This window comes from Lineus longissimus, chromosome 2 (assembly GCF_910592395.1).
Source record: "Lineus longissimus chromosome 2, tnLinLong1.2, whole genome shotgun sequence".
Lineage (NCBI taxonomy): Eukaryota > Metazoa > Nemertea > Pilidiophora > Heteronemertea > Lineidae > Lineus > Lineus longissimus.
In genome coordinates this window covers 6,525,655-6,545,165 of record NC_088309.1, presented here as the reverse complement: position 1 = coordinate 6,545,165, position 19,511 = coordinate 6,525,655, and the positions used below count along the sequence as shown (strand labels likewise).

General features: G+C 39.9%; 1 protein-coding gene across 1 annotated transcript; it reads right to left on the bottom strand.

Annotated features, from left to right (window-relative positions):
• Nucleotides 1–16,569: 16,569 nt before the first annotated feature.
• On the bottom strand, nt 16,570–18,393 carry LOC135483588 (forkhead box protein B1-like). The gene has a single exon (XM_064764562.1). It carries the CDS (start codon nt 17,671–17,673, stop codon nt 16,774–16,776), a length of 900 nt encoding a protein of 299 aa, XP_064620632.1. The 5' UTR covers nt 17,674–18,393; the 3' UTR covers nt 16,570–16,773.
• Between the last annotated feature and the right edge of the window lie 1,118 nt (nt 18,394–19,511).

Below are 19,511 nucleotides of genomic sequence, written 5' to 3'. Positions count from 1 at the left end.
GGTGACCGGTATTTCACAGTTAAATTTTCGAGTTCTGGTCGGCTTACATGTAGCAGAATTTAGAGACCATGGGTGATCTGAATAAAGACTAGCAAATGCTTTTACTTCAATTTTGTACAGAAAGGCCTAGTGTAAATGTACATGGAGTTTTAGATAAAAGCATTTGCTAGTCTTTATTCATATCACCCCATGTTTCGACTTGGCTACTATCCCATACGCGGACGCACGATTATATGTTGAGTAAAAAGAAAACCAGCCCTAAAAATAACGACTTGTGCTCGTAAAACTTGAGCAAAGTGACAGATTTCGATGGGTTCATCCCTGCAGTCAAGAGATAATCCGGGAAAACCATTCCTACTCTCGATGTGCAGTTAGATTTGGGCGCCCGACTGTAGACTCCCGGTCGGGGAGTCAATATCGTCATCCTGGTCGTTTCTTCTCATGTAACGGGCGACATGACGGGGCAGGCAGGTCCACTGCGTCCGGAGTGTACGGCCGTCTGTACAGCATTCCCGACGGTCAAATCCGAAAAGTCAAGCATCACCTCTCTGGTATGTCCCATACAATAACCAGCTGGATCAAATGGACATCATCAACACCCCGCTCTTAACTCTAACCAATTAAATGTCACTTTAGGACAAGTTTAGCCGGACAAAATTGAGGTATCATTTGCGTTGAACAGCGGGACATTCTTCCCATTGTCAGAGACATTCTTCGCACCGCAGATGTGACACTTTATTACAGGTTGGACATTGGCGTGAAAATTGCAGCATCGGAACCTCTCTCAAGTCACGCCAACCAAGGTAGTAAGGTCCAACCCAAACGGCTGTTGTATTGCTACTCGAGGACGGAAATATTCCATTCATCTGTTCCGCTGGGAATCAAATACAGGGTTCCCAAAAAAGATATATATAATGATAATTTTCTGTCCCAAGACACTTTTGACGTAGTATACGGTCATGCACCTTGACCCTTAATGTAAGCTTTACAGACACCGCGAGCATCGGCGGAGGTAACGGAGGCAATACCTCTGGAAGTTCAGTATGACGGTATGGAGTTCTTAATTACGTCTGGGATCAGTTAGCAAGAATTGTACATGACTAAGGATGTTGAAGGAATTAAGAGCCCTTTATTATCGAGCACTAGGTACACGTATATTTGGTACTTTAATGTCTTAATTCATTCTTGGTTATAACCATTTTATATGACTTCTAAATATCAAACCGATGAATTTGTCCGTAAGATTAACTTGGTGACAAATAAAGTTTGAACAGCCGGAAAATATTTAACTTCGGACCCTAAAACCAAGACCGTAACTACATATTAATACAGTCCCGTGTGGGCTTTACGTCAGGGAGGCAATATCATTTCGAGACACATAGTGAATTTAATGGTATGTTTTGAATAATGAAAGTTACTAAAGTTTGATCCGTAAACATCTTATGACAAATTGTTGTTCTAAGTTCTTAATGATAGAAAGGCAAACTCCGTGGAAGAAAAGATTGGAGATCGGAGATGACAGTGAGTGATGTGCGGCAATTTAGGTCCACCACGGGGGCCCTGGTCCTGCCAGACAGAAGCGTCTTGCCTTCCATCTGTTACGCTGTTAACGGAGACTTGAGTGAATAGACAATGTTTGCCTCTCAGTTTAGGTGAATAGACAATGTTTGCTTCTGATCCTAGAGATGTTTGGCTTCGCAAAAATGATATTTGATATAAGACGTTGTCAAACATTGATGGCGAAGGTGACAATCTGTTCGATTAGGGTAGAGTCGATTCCACGTTAGAAGAGCTAACATAAGTACCATAAGTATATTCTGCGCGTTGTTCGTAATTACTTTCTTGGTTGTAGTAAAAGTAGAACACTCGATGGGGTCTTTGGGGTAAACATCGCCTGTTGTCTCTATCATTATGTGTGATTGGATTGTTTTCTCCGATTGTAGATGTGATGGTAATAAAACATCTAATGCTGTATAAAACACCCATACAATGCCGTCCCGGTCAATCCTTCTTGCCGGACATCCTCGAAAAAACGGAGCCAGTCGTATCCTCCTCCATCGCTCACGTTACATAAGCTCGGTCGCTAGTGCCGAGTGTTGGCCTGAGGTTCAGGATGCTTGTCGGAAGGCAGTATAGCATTGGCTGAAAATTAATTTGCAGTTACTTATAACTATATATGTTGCAATTTCTATCTACTTTAGTTGTAGGTTTATGACACCAAGAATTACTATTTCCATGAAGAACGTCACCAACAGTGCATAGATTGGTTATCACGTCAACTTCCCTTACATTTCCTATCATACACCATAACATAGCAAATGGGCGGTGTTCAAATCTGGCCGAATAAAATTTCACATTTGTGATTTACTTGGCTTACATTTCTTGGTATTAAGACGCAAGATTTACAACCTCACTAAGAATGGCTTGGTAATGATACTGTCAGCGCAATACCAACCGTCTATTTTCTTTTTACAATGCTTCAACCCAAATTCATTCTTAAGTCGGGATGTCCTAATGATAGTTCTAACACTTTATATCCAAACTTTAAAAGGCGGTTTGTTAGAGCGAGTAGAGATTTCGCATCATGTCTGAGTTGTCTTTGTTGCGGGTGTGAACTCTAGCGGGGTCTGCGTCAGCGTTTCAGGATGACTGCGCCCATTAGCATGAGTTAACGGAGGCGCAGAGCGGCGTGTCGCCTCCGCCATAGTCCCGACAGAATCAAGCGGAAACCATCCCAGTTCCACACATGGCAAGAAAACGAAGCTATTCCCTTGGAACCAATCTCTATGCTAATATTTATTTTCTTTAACGAACTGCATCTTGTCGCTCGCTTACTTTCTATATGAACAATATCAATACATGATATGGATTCGATTGTCACATTTCCGCCGAATTGCATCGTGGGTAACCGAAACGAGTTCCTGATCCGTAAGACTAAAGATGTGATCTGTTCAAAGTGATGGCCAATCGGCAACTGAGATTATAGCACCTAGAAGGAGTTGTTGATCTAAAATGTCTACTTATAGCCTGGCCATTCTACGCTTCGATACGTGGCTTGGTAGAACAAAAAAACCACAACACATTCGAACGTCTGTTCATACAGGAAGATGTTCTTTTCAACTCGAGCAATTTATATTTTTAAAGAGATTTTAAAGAAAATTTAAATTTTCAAAGATGCAAAGGCAAAAATGATGGGAAAAAAATCGACATTTGTTCGCGGAAGGTGTTCGTAAGTGACCGTAATCTCAGGTTAGAAAACACTTGGCAGAGACTGAGAGTGATGATGAACGATGGAAGGAACCACCCGAGTTACTATGCAGACCGTCAGGATGGCGATAAAGGCAGTTAGCTGTGACACCCCGACGCCGCAGGCGAGACGGAATAGGGCCATTCAAACGGCAATGAAAAACGACATCGTTCTTATCCAAACACCCCGCAGAGGAGATCTTATCGGCCGGACAAATCTGTTGTCCGCCACAAAATGAAAAGCAAAGTAATTGAGAAGTGGTTAAAATGAAATCTGTTCGCGCGATGAGAGACCAGATAAGATCACTGTTCCACAGCTTCAACAAAGAAACTAACTAACAGAAGATGGACCACACTTCATTTGCTCATTTGATGGGCGAACCCTCGACAATGAATCTACCTCCACCCGTGGGTCAACATCGCAACATATGCGCCCCTTCTTTAAAAACAAACGTTTATTTTGTATTGTTGTGGTTCAGGTTTGCTTGAGAGAAGAAGAAATGGGTAGCATTGATTGACAACCGGTGGTGATATTTTTAACACTTGGTGAAACGAACGGAACGCGTGCCCTTAGGGAATGACGATTCTATATTTCTTAGATTTCAAATTCATTAATGAGTTAATTAAAGTGTCTGTATCGAAATTCTCTAGAGCCCACATGGCAGCTTCTGTGTTTGAGATAAATGTCCAATGCATATGGTGATACCACATGCCAGGTAAAAGTCTCTTCTCAAAAAGGAATGTCCTCTTCGTAATCTGCAAACTTTGACTTTCACACCTTCAGAATCTCATACCCATCATAAAGCAAGCCATGCCTTGATCAACAAAACTGCGTCATAAGGCGTTTGTATGATTACATACAATTTCAAATGATTTATTACACTTGCGGAAGCAAGGAATAAGGCAGGTCTCCAAGATCCACCTAGAAACGGGTCTTCCCACGAACTGGCGCTGGGAACCCACCCCAGCTACCCTCTATTGCATCGCTTCTCTTCTTGGGGGCAGTTTGCTCACTCAGGATAACAATATCCAATTCCTTCAGCGGTCGAAAGCCAGCGACTTTTACGTTGACTCCCCTCCCTGTTCCTTTCAATACTACGCGACCCTTTGGAATATCTCGGGGACACAATAACCGCTAAGCATCCTTCATTATAATTAAAGTTATCATTTCCAAGATAATGCTACATCTATCTACATTTATTTTGCCCACATGGACAGGTATAAATACTTAATGATCGAGTCGATGTGACGAAAATTAAAAGGTTTTTCACCTTTGATAATGGGATGTGATAGACGGCGGTAGTTGACATTCTTCCGCGGGTAGTTCTGGGGCATGATGCATCAATTTGCATTGTCATAACCCTAATCATCCACCGCCATTATCTCCAGCATCTTAGATGCCAAACAATTTTCTCAACACCTCCGTCAGGACAATCTTGTATCTGGGATAATTAAAAAGCACGTGCGTTGAGAGCTTAAAAAACGTAAACCTACTATCAAAAAGAAAGTCAGGCATTTGAAAAATGCCCTCCTACTGGGTGTCTTTAAGAACCATTGTTTGACATATCCCCTCGTTTTTATCATTTGGTTAAACTGAGAATGACTCCGCGAGTTTGTAATTTCGCCTTTAAGTTTCTGCTTGACTAAACCCGCAGGTGTTGGCCAGGGAACTGAGCCCGGTACCCCGTAGGTTTCAATATTCTATCATATAATGCCTGCCACCGTGCTATGTTATTATCTCTGTAACTCAGTCAAAAGACGCTGACAAGTCCGCGGAAAATGAATGACTACAAATCCACCTCGGGTAGCCCGCCGTTATTGAGACGCGAGAGAGGATTTATGCATACAAATAAGACGACGTGAGTCGTGTATCACACTCTACTATATTGCTACTGGGAGTTGTTAATCAATGGAAACAAATTTGATATTCGCTTTGTTTTGATCGACTGTTCCGTAATGTGGTTATTACTCACTATTACTTACCAATTTACTACTACACAGTATTATTGAGTAAATATGTACATTCTGTAACATTTCCCTCTTAATCAACTGGATGTCTCCAGTCTTAGTAGTTAAAGAAGAAGAACAGTTTATTAATGGTGAGAATATTAATCGAAAAGTTATCATTTACATTGTGTAGTAAAAAAGCTAGAAACCGGTACACAAACAACAAGTTTGAAGAGAACTGCTTTAAAGGCAAGCTTCCTTCTTCAAAAATTTAAAATCTAAAAATGAATTTGAGATTTTTCAATACACTGTATATCAACATCGCTCCTGTGTACGTCGACATAACATCGCTGCTGTGGTCATCGACATAATTTTCATGCTGGTTGATGATTCTGGTCACTCTCAGCAGTAAAAATGTTCATTATTTCTAATTACCTGCGGGAGAGAGAAAAACAATGTGCACGAACGATACACGCCTTTCTTAATATGGCCTGAGAGGTCAATTTTCCGTCGTTAAAAAGCCTTCACGACTTCCAATTGGTCAATGCAATAAAGTCAACTTCGTTCGCTCTCGTTTTCATAAGTTGCTGCTGTCTGGTTTGCTGTAGAGTTGGAAGTACGTGGCAAATCCCCCTCCCCCACAAGTTTCTGGACTCTGGCCGATGTCTCCCACTATTTTCAAATTATCGTTTAAACAATTAACATTGCATTGTGATTCAAGTTTTGTCCATCTCGATCTGTCACCAGCGGACACTCTCACTGCTCCAGACGGCAAGCCACGACATCCCGCTGACACGAGTGATTATTCTATTAACTACACCCAAGACGATAGACCCCCATGTTGAGGAAACGGTTAACTGGCTGATTAATGTAGTCAAACAACCAATTCTCTCCTACAATATCATCGAAATAATTAATCTTTCGTTAAAACCGATTGCACTTGAGATGTTAATTGTTCACTCCCGCCATGCAAGTCTTTATAATAACTTTAGCAACCCGGGGACAATTGACAATGGGTTTGTCCGAAAGGCTCAACACGGTCTTGAGTGGCTTCGTCGACTAAACATGCAGAAACACTCGACGTGCAGGAGGCAGCCATTTCAAATATTTCGTTGACTGTTGTCAGAAAGGGGAATTTTCGAATCATGGTCTGTAATCATCAAGTGTAGACAATATTGTTGTTGTTGTCGTCGTCGTCGTCCTCCTTCTTCTTCCTCTGCTTTTTCTTTACATAATATTCTCCTTTTTTCTGCTTCTTCTCAGTTTCTGCTTCTTTTGCTTCTTCTCCTTAAGTTCTGCTTCTTCCAACTTTTCTGCTTCTTCCCCTCTCCTTTCTTCTCTTTCTTCTGCACTTCTCCCTACCCTGCTTTATCTTCATCTCCTGCTTCGTCCCATTTTCTGCTTCTTCTTCTCCTTTTTTACACACTCTGTAGATCTCAAAACCCTCTTATGGAACGCTCAGTACATTTCGGTCAAACCACCAGTCATAAATCAAACGTTCTGATGTTGTCGTTTGCCAATGAGCGCTAAAAATGAAGCCAAAAATCCCACCCCGTTGTAAAATGGCCTGTGACAAACGTAATTAATTAACTGACGCTGGTGGTTTATCTTTTTGTTTCTCTCTGTCTAACCCGTTTTCTTGTCAATGGAGACGAATGTCGCACCATTCCAGCGCGATTTTGGTCCAACCATAAAACCTACAGCGGAAAAATCAATAAACTTGCCAGAATTTTCATTAATAAAAGCTTATCATTGTCAATATGTGTTGAAAGGCATCAACAATATAAACCTTTAAACTCTGAATCTCTCTATTATCGCCATATTCCCGTTTCATAATCCCGTGATATCAATATTTTTCCTTCAGCAGATCTCCATGAAAATAAGAATCTTTCAGCGCGGATTATGCGGATTCAACGGATCATAAGCGATTCCGCACCCAATTCGTTTCTCACTGAACCAATGTGGGGACCTGTCTCTCTAGAGAAACAAATTACCCCGCCTAATCCAAAATCCACAGTTGACTCGCCAAAGTTGTGTACCGCTAATCGCCCAATGATAGATTATGGTCAATTACAAGCGGAAAATATGAAAGTGGTGTCTTTGATTGGACACATTAGGGCTTGAAGAGGATATCTAAGGACTGGGGTTGAAGAATTAATTAGCGTTGTATCGGATAGGTGTGACGCGTTCCAAGCCGAAACATTTGATGACACGCCTGAAATGGTTAGAACTGTCACTTGTGGGTAAGGCTTTATCATTTTATTGCAGGCTTTTTAATTAAACCAAATATCGGTATCAGGAACTGGGATTATGGTATTGCTTGGTAATCTTCTTTTGATAATTTGATTAGTTTCTTCTGTATCAATTTGTTTTGTATATCATTTTATATATTCAGCGCGAGTTAGAACACCGGGCTCATAATCAGGAGGGTTCGATTCTCTCGGAAGAGTAACCGCTCATGTTTCGTCATTGATAGCAAGGCACTGAACCCTTAATTGCTGCGTGTTTCGAAACATGCGAGATATCGAAGATTGGCGGCGGTAGTCTCCCTGACGTGATGACGAAAGCTACGTTAGTATGTTGATTATTTTGACACCAGACGACAATATCCTCAACCGGGTTCAAACTATTCTATCACAACCAAACCAGGACCTAAGTACACAAACACGATGCTTATAATGTAACAACCATTGTCCTCTGTGTCTACGGAGTTATGGCTAATCAATTAAACAGGATTCTGAAAGGCAAAGACGAATGTTGATTCGGCGTGGTTCCTATACATCAATGAGCGCAACTGAAGGAACTAATCAATCAAGTACTGAAGGATGCAGTCGAAACGAAAGCGCCGATTCGCATTTCTCTCTGTGTTACAGCGTAAAGAAAGCACGCGTGATTTTAAAATTAAAAACTGAGCTCTCATGCTCTATGGATTCCATTCGAGCCAAAAGATTAATATCCTAATATTTACCTTACTTTGTTAGGTATTTGTTTTCTTTCCTCCTGTAGTTATTGTTCTTGTGTTGATTAGTATTCCACTTGAACCGTGGCGGTTTGAGGGCCCCATAGGGAAATCTACCTCAATATCAACCAAGACAATTCAATATTGACACGAAATATAACAATCTATAGCCTTAATTAGGCAAACCAATTCATAAAAGATTTCCAAAGTCGCCACAGTCCACGGAGTTTTGTTTCGTGCAATTTTATTCAAATGTGTTGATGGATGAAGGTTATTAGGCTACTGCTGATTTGTTGTAATAAACTAGCATGGAAATATTTTTTATGTTCTTTTTGTTATACTATATGGCCCTGTTCTGCTTGAAGTTCCTACTAGCCTGCTTTATTCGCAATTTAGTCATTATTTTAATACTATTGGCATTATAGAGCGTAAATACCCAACCCTATCAAGTTTTCATTGTGCATTTTACTATCAGTTTAGGTAAAATGATATACTGGAAAAAAAAGGTCGAATAAAGAACGCAATGACAAGAATAGAATACATGGATTTTCGAGAAAAAACTTATGGGGAGAACGCTCCAAATCCAGGCGGGAGGTGGAGTGTAAACCGGATCTATCATTCTCAGGACCTTATACAATACATGTATATGCAATAATTATTTTTACCCAACGTCGCAACTAACGCAACTCGAACAAAGCGATGTAGAAAATATGTCCTTGATTTGATAACCATCCTTGTTTCTTCAGGCAGCGTGATTCATTACAAACGGCATGCCAGACAGGCCAGAAGGTTACCAGTCCTTTTCTCACGAAAGTTGCCCAACAGTTAACCTATAATATGGCTAACCCCTATAATCTCACGCACCTCATTTAATGTAGCAACGTCCAATCTAAAATATCGCCACCAGCAGCGGACCGCTTACCACAAAACGTAATTATCAATTGCTAAAATAACTTCTACCCTTCTGCCCGCAGCGTATCACCTTTGTTCCCGGTTTGCCCCACCTTTCTAGGTTTGATGACTTTTCTCTTTTTATTCACATTGTCCATTTAGAAATTTACTTGTAATTCAATTATCAAAGATGGATAGTCCCAATAACAGAGTTAACACGATTGCTATGAAGATTAGCAGAATTCACTTAACTAAGTGCCATTATCTACAATTGTATCTCAACGGCAACGCCCGCTCACTATCATTATCGTTTGCCCCCAGTCTACGTTACGACAAAAACTGAAATTATGATATGATAGGTCGAGGTTCTAATCGGCACGCGTTGAAACGGGGCTTTTATTCCCTGAGATTCACACCCAAGGCCGCCAAACTATAAAGTCCGATTGTAAAGCAGCATGACACAATGCCTCATATTTTGGCTATAAGTGTTACCCAAGGTTAAATAGCATTTAACTCATAGTTAAGTAAATTATAGGTTTGGCGAAGACATTTGAAACAACGCTTATTACGTTGGTGTATTATTTGGTACCCGGTCAACTCAATTCAAATCAATTTTCATTTGGATGAATACGCGGCAGTGTTATATCTCAAGGTCAAAACGATTTTGCCATAGCATCTCTCAAATTTAAATACATTCTATTCTTGATCGTCATGTCCCCTGTAGACACTGTGAACATTACGTGTACAGTGCTGTACATAGGCTCTAAAAAGTTCAAAAATTTCTACAAATTCGCATGGCAAACCACTTCTCTCGATATCGTGTCAACGTCATGTCATGTTTATATGAATCTATCTAATCTTCTCGTTCACCAAAAGAAAATACCAAGAGAATAACTGGTTCATTAAACCAATCTGACCATATTCAATAATACTGATAAAAAGAAAACACGCATTCACCAGAGCTTCAAATTGGGAAGAAGACGCTCATATTAGATAGGTTTCGCGAACCCTTACGGAGACCTACGAAGTATGTATAAATGTATACTTTATCGACCTTTTTTTGAAAAGAGTCCTGATTCATCGTACAAATAAGTATAGAAGATGATTTGCTGGGTTCGAGTACATTTAGCTCGGGATTTGATGACACGACATACCTTCGTAGTTGTCACTTCGTTGTTCGTAGGGGTTGCAAAACCTGCCTGTTATTGTTGTTATGAATCAATGTTCTTTCAGACTGGATGAGCTTGTAAGGGTTGATTCGCCATCTTTTATGCATCCTCGAATCTGAGAGCATCACATTTTGGCCAAACATGATGCTTTTTATCTGTACCTTTTCAGTAACAGCAGGATGTCCTCGAACGCCAAGTTTTATAACTTTTTTTATAGACCATTACTGAGTGGTTGTTGTTGCTTCGGAGTAATAGGAGGCATTATTTCTTTACAAGGACACGACAAATTTATAACCATCTTCCAGAATGATTTATACATTCTATGTCACCTTAATCTCTGCATTATTCTTCAAAAAGGTGAACCGTCTTACCACAAGAGATGTTATATTGTCCACAGATGGGTCATTTGGGTTACCACATGTAGCTACCGGTAAAGAACCGCCACCGACTATAAGCTATTAAAGTATGAAAGGTAATTAAATTATCCATCAAAGTTTAATGAGTGCCATTAATGCAAGACGTCACAAAACTTTTCGTGTTGGCGGCCCATTGCATGTCTGCCCAAGTAGAAACGCAAGGTCCATCGCTTACCAACAACCAACGGTTTCATTAATCATTTACCGTCAACATAAAAGCTGAGAAGGGCGTTCGCGATGGAGAGGTTTATTGAAACTAACCATATTGCAGTAGCTAATATTATCACAACTGATAGATAAACATTGAATGAGATATATCAATATTTACCTATGGAAAAGAACATCCGCGTGTCACCCAAGTTATTATAAGACCGATTCATCTCCGATTTGGGTAGCAAATAGAAACTCTGGTGGCGTAGGATGAATGAAAAGGAACAATATCAAGATTCCAGGGAGCTATGACCAGGTTTGCAGACCCCATTATTCTCGTCAATAAACTATTTGCATGGGATCACGATGCGAAAGTCACAGCCGTCTGCAGCATAATAGGCAATCTTTCTCCATCCAAAAGCAATTTCTGAGGTGGGCTGTACACCTTTCATGACCGGAATCTTGACTCCGACCTCATTGCGTCGACTGTTGGCGCGATAACCCGGGAGCATGGTAAAGGAAATGTTTGTATTATCCCACTGGCGATACAATTGGTTCCATTTCAAAGAAATTGTTCACAGCGCTGTGGTCACGCAACGCCAACCTGGGTTTAGCTTAATTGGAAATCTCAACAAGATGGTATTCCTTGGTCCAGACAATTCCTGCCGTCCCGGTTTGTTTACATAATCCATGTAGGGTGTAATGGCGGACCGAGAATAAATATTGGTTTCGGAACATGACTTTTATTGGACGGGACACGACATCCGAAGGTTTGTCAATAGGCGCTGTCAACTCGATATTGTCCGATACAGATTAATGCCCTGAGTATCGGTTGTAGTAATATTATACATATACATGTATCTTTCGACGACGAAATCGTTTTTTATTTTCTTCTTTTCTTCTTTTTCTATATGGATTGGCGATGAAGTCGAATGCGCTGCTTTTGGAATGGTGCTTTGAAAACTTCACATGATCATAGAAGATCACTGCATTCGCTATTTTATAAATAATTTAAGAGGATAATCTATAATTACAAACTGATGGCTGTAAGATATTCGACCAAGCAAATCGTCTCTTGTTGCAGACGTCTCTGGTTAATATCCAGATGTTGCTAGACCATGCGCGGATACGAACACTAGACCGTCCACGTGGACACCAAGCTGTTGAGTTGGAGAGGCTGCGCATTCATGCTGACCACGGGTTCTAGTAAAAGACTAACTTCTTCAATCAAACTGATTTAAAGAACGTTTCCAACCACGTTTATGTAAAAAAATATACATTTACTTGAAGGTTTTACGGCATTATGTATAACTGCATTTATATCATGGACAACCAGAAATTACGAACGGCGTACCCCTTTAAGGAGCATCACTGAAATCAGAAGCCGACTAAGTAAACATTTAGAAAAGGATATAATACCATTATTGGTGCAAGTCAGAGCCCGTTAGGCCATTACATTCACGAAGATATTAACCCATCTGACAAATTGAATGATACCTATAATTGGATTAAAAAGTCAATTTGCCAACAATGGCACCTCTGCCCTAAAACACTCATGGGAGACAAATACGAGTTGATAGGTGTAACGTGGCAGGGAATTATCTCGACAAACCGTGCCATTGGAATTAATATTAGCTTAATGTGTGGATTTGATGTCCGAAATCTAATTTTCCAACACTACGTAATCAATTACACGGCATGGGGGCACGTTTGGATAAAACGCGGGCAATTTCACAATTTATCGCAAACTTATGGCTAAAAAAATTAAATTACAATATTGATTTATTAGTATTAATTCAAGATACCGTACGACATCGGTAATAAGGCATGAAAAAGATGTTTTGAATTGCGGAATCGGTAAATAGAGTATTGTAATTGATTTACCGTATTATATAAAAAAAATCGGATCTTATTGGTATGTGCAGAAAATTCAGCTCCGATATTTGGATTGGCGATAACAAGATTTCAGTGCGGATTGGACTGCAATCTTAATTCGAGTTAAATTTTGCCCCTAAATATAATGTATTTCTAATCCACAAGTCTGTTACGTAACAAACTGTGCATAAGAAATGTATATCAACACAGCATCAACAGCAACTGCCAAGTAGAATACTGTGCTCCGATTCTATTTAAAATGTTTATGATAAATAAAATAGATCAATAAATAAATAAATAAAGCACATGTTACACATTCACTAATGTTTATTAGATATATTAAGTATATACACACAAATATTCGGCAAGACAAATGTGGCTGTGCGGAGAAAAGGCTCTTAAAAAATTACACTTTTTCGTTCTCATCATCATGAAGTTCACATATTGGATAAAACAACACAAAACCATGCATGAGAGCCCTTACCATTCTTGAGCTATATTAAGTAGTGACATGTTCTGGCAAAAAGTAGGCACGCAGGGTCAAAAACAGATATTGATTTATTGGCACAGGCTGATTGTGCACTAAATGATACATGACATAATATGTCAATCGTTTTAGAACTGATTGAGATATGGGCTTTGGAACCACCATTCCTTTAAGTTGATATGTTGAGAAAACTGAATTTAAAGGACGTGTTAACCAGGATGAAAAACCATGCGTAACAGCAACGTTGGCCTGTCTGATGATTTACTCGGCGATAATAGCTGTCAAATTGGTTGAAACGACTTCGGAAGTTCTCATAAATTATACATGTACATTCATTTTAATTTTGTTGACATTTTCAATTTTTCGCCATTTCTCTACATCGTCACCCTTATACGATAATTGCTCATAAACTCATAATATTTTCTGAGTTAGGCAATTTTACTTTGTGTGTTAAATTGCCTAACTCACATAACTGAGATAGGCACATCTATATATTGAGCTGGATACAGGGTTTTGATTGGTCAATGACTTAGGCATTTTTATTGTAGGTGCCTTGCTCTCTGAGGGGTGACTTGGGCAAAAAACTCAAAATGGCCGAGTTTGGCAATTATCATAGGAGGGTGACGACATGCAACGAGCGCCTATTAACTTTACCAAAGCAGGTCACATTGTTCTCAATGGCATATTCACAGATTAATTCATTTTCAATCTCAAGTGATAATTATGAGAAGATTTAGGAAAGGACATTGAGGCTGTACCTGTCGTTGCATCAAGATTCCAATCAACGGTTCTAAGGACAGAATAATAAAAAGACGAATTCGAGTTCGAAATTTCAGAATGGCGAGAACTTATTTTTTAAAGGCGGTAGCATTATTTCCTATTCTCTGGTAATTATTTATCATTGATTTACTGCAAAGGTTCAATCATGACGGGCAAAATGATACCTATTTTAGCTACCTGTATAGCTCTGAACTCCCATAGATAAGGGAAATATGAGGCACGTCATCATCAGTTCGAAATCCTCTATTTGAAATGCCTAGCTACACATGTATAGGGCCCAATAGTTTACCAAGAACTATCCTTATTCTGTTCGTGTACTCACTTTGAAATAAAAGCGAAAATGTTCAAATTGAATATGACCGTCGAATGAATTATCATGTAACGAGTAAAGAAATAATTGATTTACAAACATACAGGACTAGTATATTTAGTTAACTGCTCACTTGTCAGCAAGAAATAGATCATTTCGACAGTCATGTATGGTAGGCCACGACAAGGCCTACAGACATGACAGAATAGAAGAATAAAAACATCCCGAGGGTATTTCAAAGTGACAGCAATTCAAGATGTGATTAACGCGTTGAAAATAATGAATGATATACACGTACTTGATAGTATGTTCCGTAAGATCGTTCACCCCAATAGTTGTTTCGCTGTTAGTACCTTTAGCCTAGGCGTTACCGTACCTTTAGAAGTGAATAATATGCCGAACAGTAGGCCGATACATTTATGAAATTACCCTCCTTTCACTTTACAAGATAAATTGATTTTCAGAAACAGAAACACACCCCTGTACAAGTATGCAGTACTTATTTAAGAGCTTGTGTATACCTATTGGTACATCGTCAACAACACTAGCCTGCCACTCTTAGAAATGGTATCTGCTCATTCCGCCTTAACCTTATTCGCCTCATCCAATTTTGCCTTCTCCCATTTAGCCTTCTCCTAACTTGCCTTTTCTCAATTCGCCTTCTACGATTTCGCCATCGTCTTATCTCGCCTTTGTTCCAATTGGCCTTCTTCCTAACTCGCCTTCCTCTCATTTTGCCTCATCCTAGTTTGCCTTTTCTTATTTCGCCTTTGTCCTATTCTGCCTTGGTTTCATCCTGCCTTATCTCATCTTGCCTTTTCTTGATTGACCTTTGTGTCAATTCGCCTTCTACCCATTTTGCCTTCTCCCGTTTCGCCATATCTCACCTCGCCTTTTATCAATCCGCCTTTGCTTATCTTGCCTTTGTTCTATTTTGCCTTGTTGTCTTGAGAGCTAACTCGTTCTGTGAGAAGGCCTCATAATTCCCCAATGATCAAAGGAATACATCTTCCAGATTGCTGGATTTGAGTAGGCCTATTGACCATAGTCCATAATAAAGAACTTCAGAAGCACTCACACTTTGAATGATCAATAAAATACTTAGCACCCCCATCCCTCCTATATAGTACCAGGTCACAAGTCTTACTTATCAAAGAATGCCAAAACACTATGCCAAAATATTTCCATGAAAGACTTGGAAAACTCTAAGATTTGACAAACATGGGTAAAGATACTAAGTTGGTTTTGGAGATACATGTAAGCTTACATGTAGATGGTTCAGAAGTTATGAAGATTTGAAAATATTGGTAATTAAACAACAGCCTTGGGTAGGGTACCAAAACATAATTCGTGGAAACACTCTTATATGAAAGATTGGCCCCACAAACATGGGTAAAAGAGACAAAAGTCTTTTGTAATATGGTATGTAATGTAATATGACTATAATGGCTGAGAAGTTATCTACACATGTAATTTTGGCAATGTCCACCGGGTTTTGGTTGGGGTACCCCCGAATGGACCCTAGAAGCCCTTCAACACTGTTGAAGACACTTTCATATGAAAGATTGACTCAACAAACCTGGGTAAAGACACCAACTTTGTTGCAAAGTAGGAAGAAGGCGAAATGGGAAGAAGGCGAAATAATACAAAGGCGGGGCGGGTAAAGGCGAGATAGGATGAAGGCGAATAAGGACAAAGGTAAATTAGGACAAGGTGAAATAGGAGAAGGCAGATTAAGACAATGGCAAACTGAGACGAAGGCAAGAATGGATAAGGCAACTTGTGATAAGGCAAGATAAAACAGAGGCAAAATAGCATAAGGCGAAAAATGAAAAGGCGAAAAAAGACAAAGGCGAGATAGAATAAGGCGGATTGGGAAGAGGCAAAATTGGAAAAGGCAAAAATGGAGCAGGCGAAATGTATATTTTTTTAAGGCAAAATGGGAAAAGGCGAAAAAAGACAAGGCGAAATGGGCATGAACCTTAGAAATACATGTAAAGGCTTTTGAGTATTTGCTTTTTACCAACACTAATATGCACCCCGTAGAATATTTTTCAGCAAAGTGCAAAACCCCCACAGGTTTTTCAGACCATTCTACATTCTACAGTCTATTAGCCGAAAAACATTCAATAGCTCAAGAACTCAAAAAGAGAATGTGGCAACCCCCTCGTGAGTTGAATGTAGGAAGACGCTGGTATTGGAAAGAAGGGATTACCTATCACTGACCTGAAAGTGAAAAGAGAGTAACTCTCACTCACAATTGTTTGAAAAATGGTAAATGTAAGCAACCATCACGAAAAAGTACGGTGATTGGTGGATATGACCAATAGAGACTAGCAAACGTAAGCACAATGAGATATAAAACGATACTTGCCAATTGTATTAACTCCAGTGTAAGAAAAAGTAATGGTGTGCGCGGACAAGAAGCTGCTGCTTGTTTGTTTTTCCTAACAAATAAATGAGAAGTCTTTTTAAAGAAGTCTGTAGAAACGCATATAACGCACAAAGCATAGGCAGAGAAATCTACGCATTGCGTCAAGTTCTTATGAAATAACTGTCACCGGTGTAGTCGAAGTACTCGTAAATGCAATCGTTCCCAACGACAGAGGCGGCGGTCGGAGATTAAGGGGTCCATGCGGTGACAAACTGAGTCCTGTGGTTGAAGATGATACAGATGGTAGATGTGCCTGTGAGGGCAGTGTCAGTGGCGGCAAGGGGGTAGGTTTGATGGGCATGGGTGCCGTCAAACCGCCCATCGATCGAATGATGTGCAAATCATTTAAAGCGCACATTGCTGTCAGGTCACTTGGAGTGTAGGGAGGAGTCAAAGCAGGGGCCATTCCAGCACCATGCATCAGGTTAAACTGGCTTGCAAATGCTGGTAAAGCAGTGGGAATAACCGGCATTTGCGAACTGGTACTTTTATAATCCGGGGCAATAATGTTCTCAATGGTGAAGGGTTGTTTGTGAGAAGGTGGTGAAAATGGCTGTAATTTGTTAGCAGCTGATATCCCGATCTGGATTTGTCTTAAACTGTGCTGACTGATATAAGTGTTTGATTCCATACTTGATTTCAGAGAATCCGCCATTGATGGGCCTTGGCGGCTTTGAATTTTGAAACGTTTCCTCCGACGTAAGAAACTGCCGTTTTCGAACATGTCACCGCAGCAAGGGTGGAGGGCCCAGTAGCTGCCTTTCCCTGGTCGGTCAGGTCGACGAGGTATCTTGATAAAACAGTCATTGAATGACAAATTATGCCGGAGAGAATTTTGCCATCTTTGCGTGTTATCCCTGTAGAAAGGGAATCTGTCCATGATGAACTTATATATGTCACTTAAGGGCAGCATCTTTTCACCTGAACTTTGTATAGCCATTGCGGTAAGGGCTATGTAAGAGTAAGGTGGTTTTTGATCACTATAGGTGTTTCTTCCTGGCCTCGGCATCCTGGCAAAGTAGTGAAGTAAAATATCAATTACACATAGACCAATTCAATCGTACTTTGGCAGAGTGCTTCTGAACTGAGTTTTAGAGAAACTTCTTCAGCATTGTTTGCCAAAGATTGTAAATGTTCTTCCTTCGATTTCCTTCTCAAAGTTGGCAAATGTCACTTCCTTCAAACTGCTTCTCAAAGAAAGTAAATACTACTTCCTATAGAATAGCATCCCAAAGTTGGTAAATGTTACTTCCTTTGAACGGCTTCCCAAAGACGGTAAGTGATGTTACTTCCTTCGAATAGCTTCTTAATCAAAGTTGATTGGTAAATGCCACTTCCTTAGAATAGCTTCTCAGTCAATGTTGATTATAAGGCTGTTGCTTCCTTAGAACACCTTCTAAATATTTCTTCCTCAGAATAGCAGCCGGTTTCTTTTTGTGTAAAAGTAGCAGGATCTTCCCAGAAGGACTCGAAGTTAGCAATCCGGGCACAAAGCCAAAACGGATGAATTTGGGAGCTTACGGTGAACGAAAGATACAAAATGCTAGATAATTTCATGAAAAGTTCGGATTTCAGATAACTTTCAAACTATCCTATCAGCTCCTTGTGATTGTGTCGAACAGGTGTCCAAACGAAACGTCTGCTCCTATCACAAAATCGGCTGCTTCTGTCACCAAATGACTTTATCAGATCCCGACGATATGCTAAAGTAGTGATCTCAATCCATGTGTTCAATGTTATCTCAACATAAATCTAAGATGAGATTGGATAGTGGGTTTATTTAACACGTCTCCTCAAATAATTACTCTTCAGAAACATTCCGCTCATGACGATTTCAACCAATCAGCGGAGACGTAGCGCCAAAAGTCCGTAAACTCATACGTCAATTATCCATGTTCTGGGCGGGGCCAGCGCGGCGTTAACATTCCGCAAGACACGGACCGTTGATATCCCCTTGTTGGCGTGTGATAATTGAATGTCATGAAGTGTTGGTTTTCAATTAGATGTTTATTTTTCGCACCGATCCTGAATAATAAAACGATAGACATACTCTTAATACTTCCATGTAGCCTAAACACTTATACTATACCCGTTTTCATATTCATTTTATGTTCCAAATAGATAAACATATATTGACAGAGGGACAATCTTGACTTCTTATGGGGCAAACGTTGAACAATAGATCAGCTAGTTTCAAGCTTGGTTGCTCATATCAGTATTTGTCCGGTGAATGCGTTCACACAAACTGTTTGATGGGGTTTCAGTCACAATGAAAGTTGTCCACAATCTCAAATCAGGCGCTCTCTATTGTTTGTTTTGTGTCCGATATCACGTGAGAATAAAATTGTCACATCACTTAAATTTAGTGTAAAGTCGGGTAGCATCAAAGACATAGCCGAAACAACCTTATAAACATAATTTAATCAGGAATTGAATACCGCCATTCAAAAATGTTCGAATCGACTTTCTTCAGGTGTAAAAAATTATAACACGCATTGTAAATCAATCGCGCGAGAAAGTCAGAGTTTAAAAACTCTTGTATGCTTCTTCAATTAAAAATTTAGGTCTAATCTCAAACCAGTTGTTCACACAAAGTGACCAGTGAGGGAAGTGTCGGCCTTAGAAAACCAATGTAAGCAAAGGATATGATACTCTGAGTTAAGTCTTCCGTGGGTGATCGCAGAACCACCCCATTCCGGACGAGCAATGAAAACAGAATAATACGTGCCACTGTTATGCTAACAAGGCGGCCAGACCATTTGAAAGACTTGAGATTCTCACGTCTTGTTTAAATAAAATGGATAGAAATCTCATTGGAACGACACTTGCGGTTACAGGAAAGAGTGG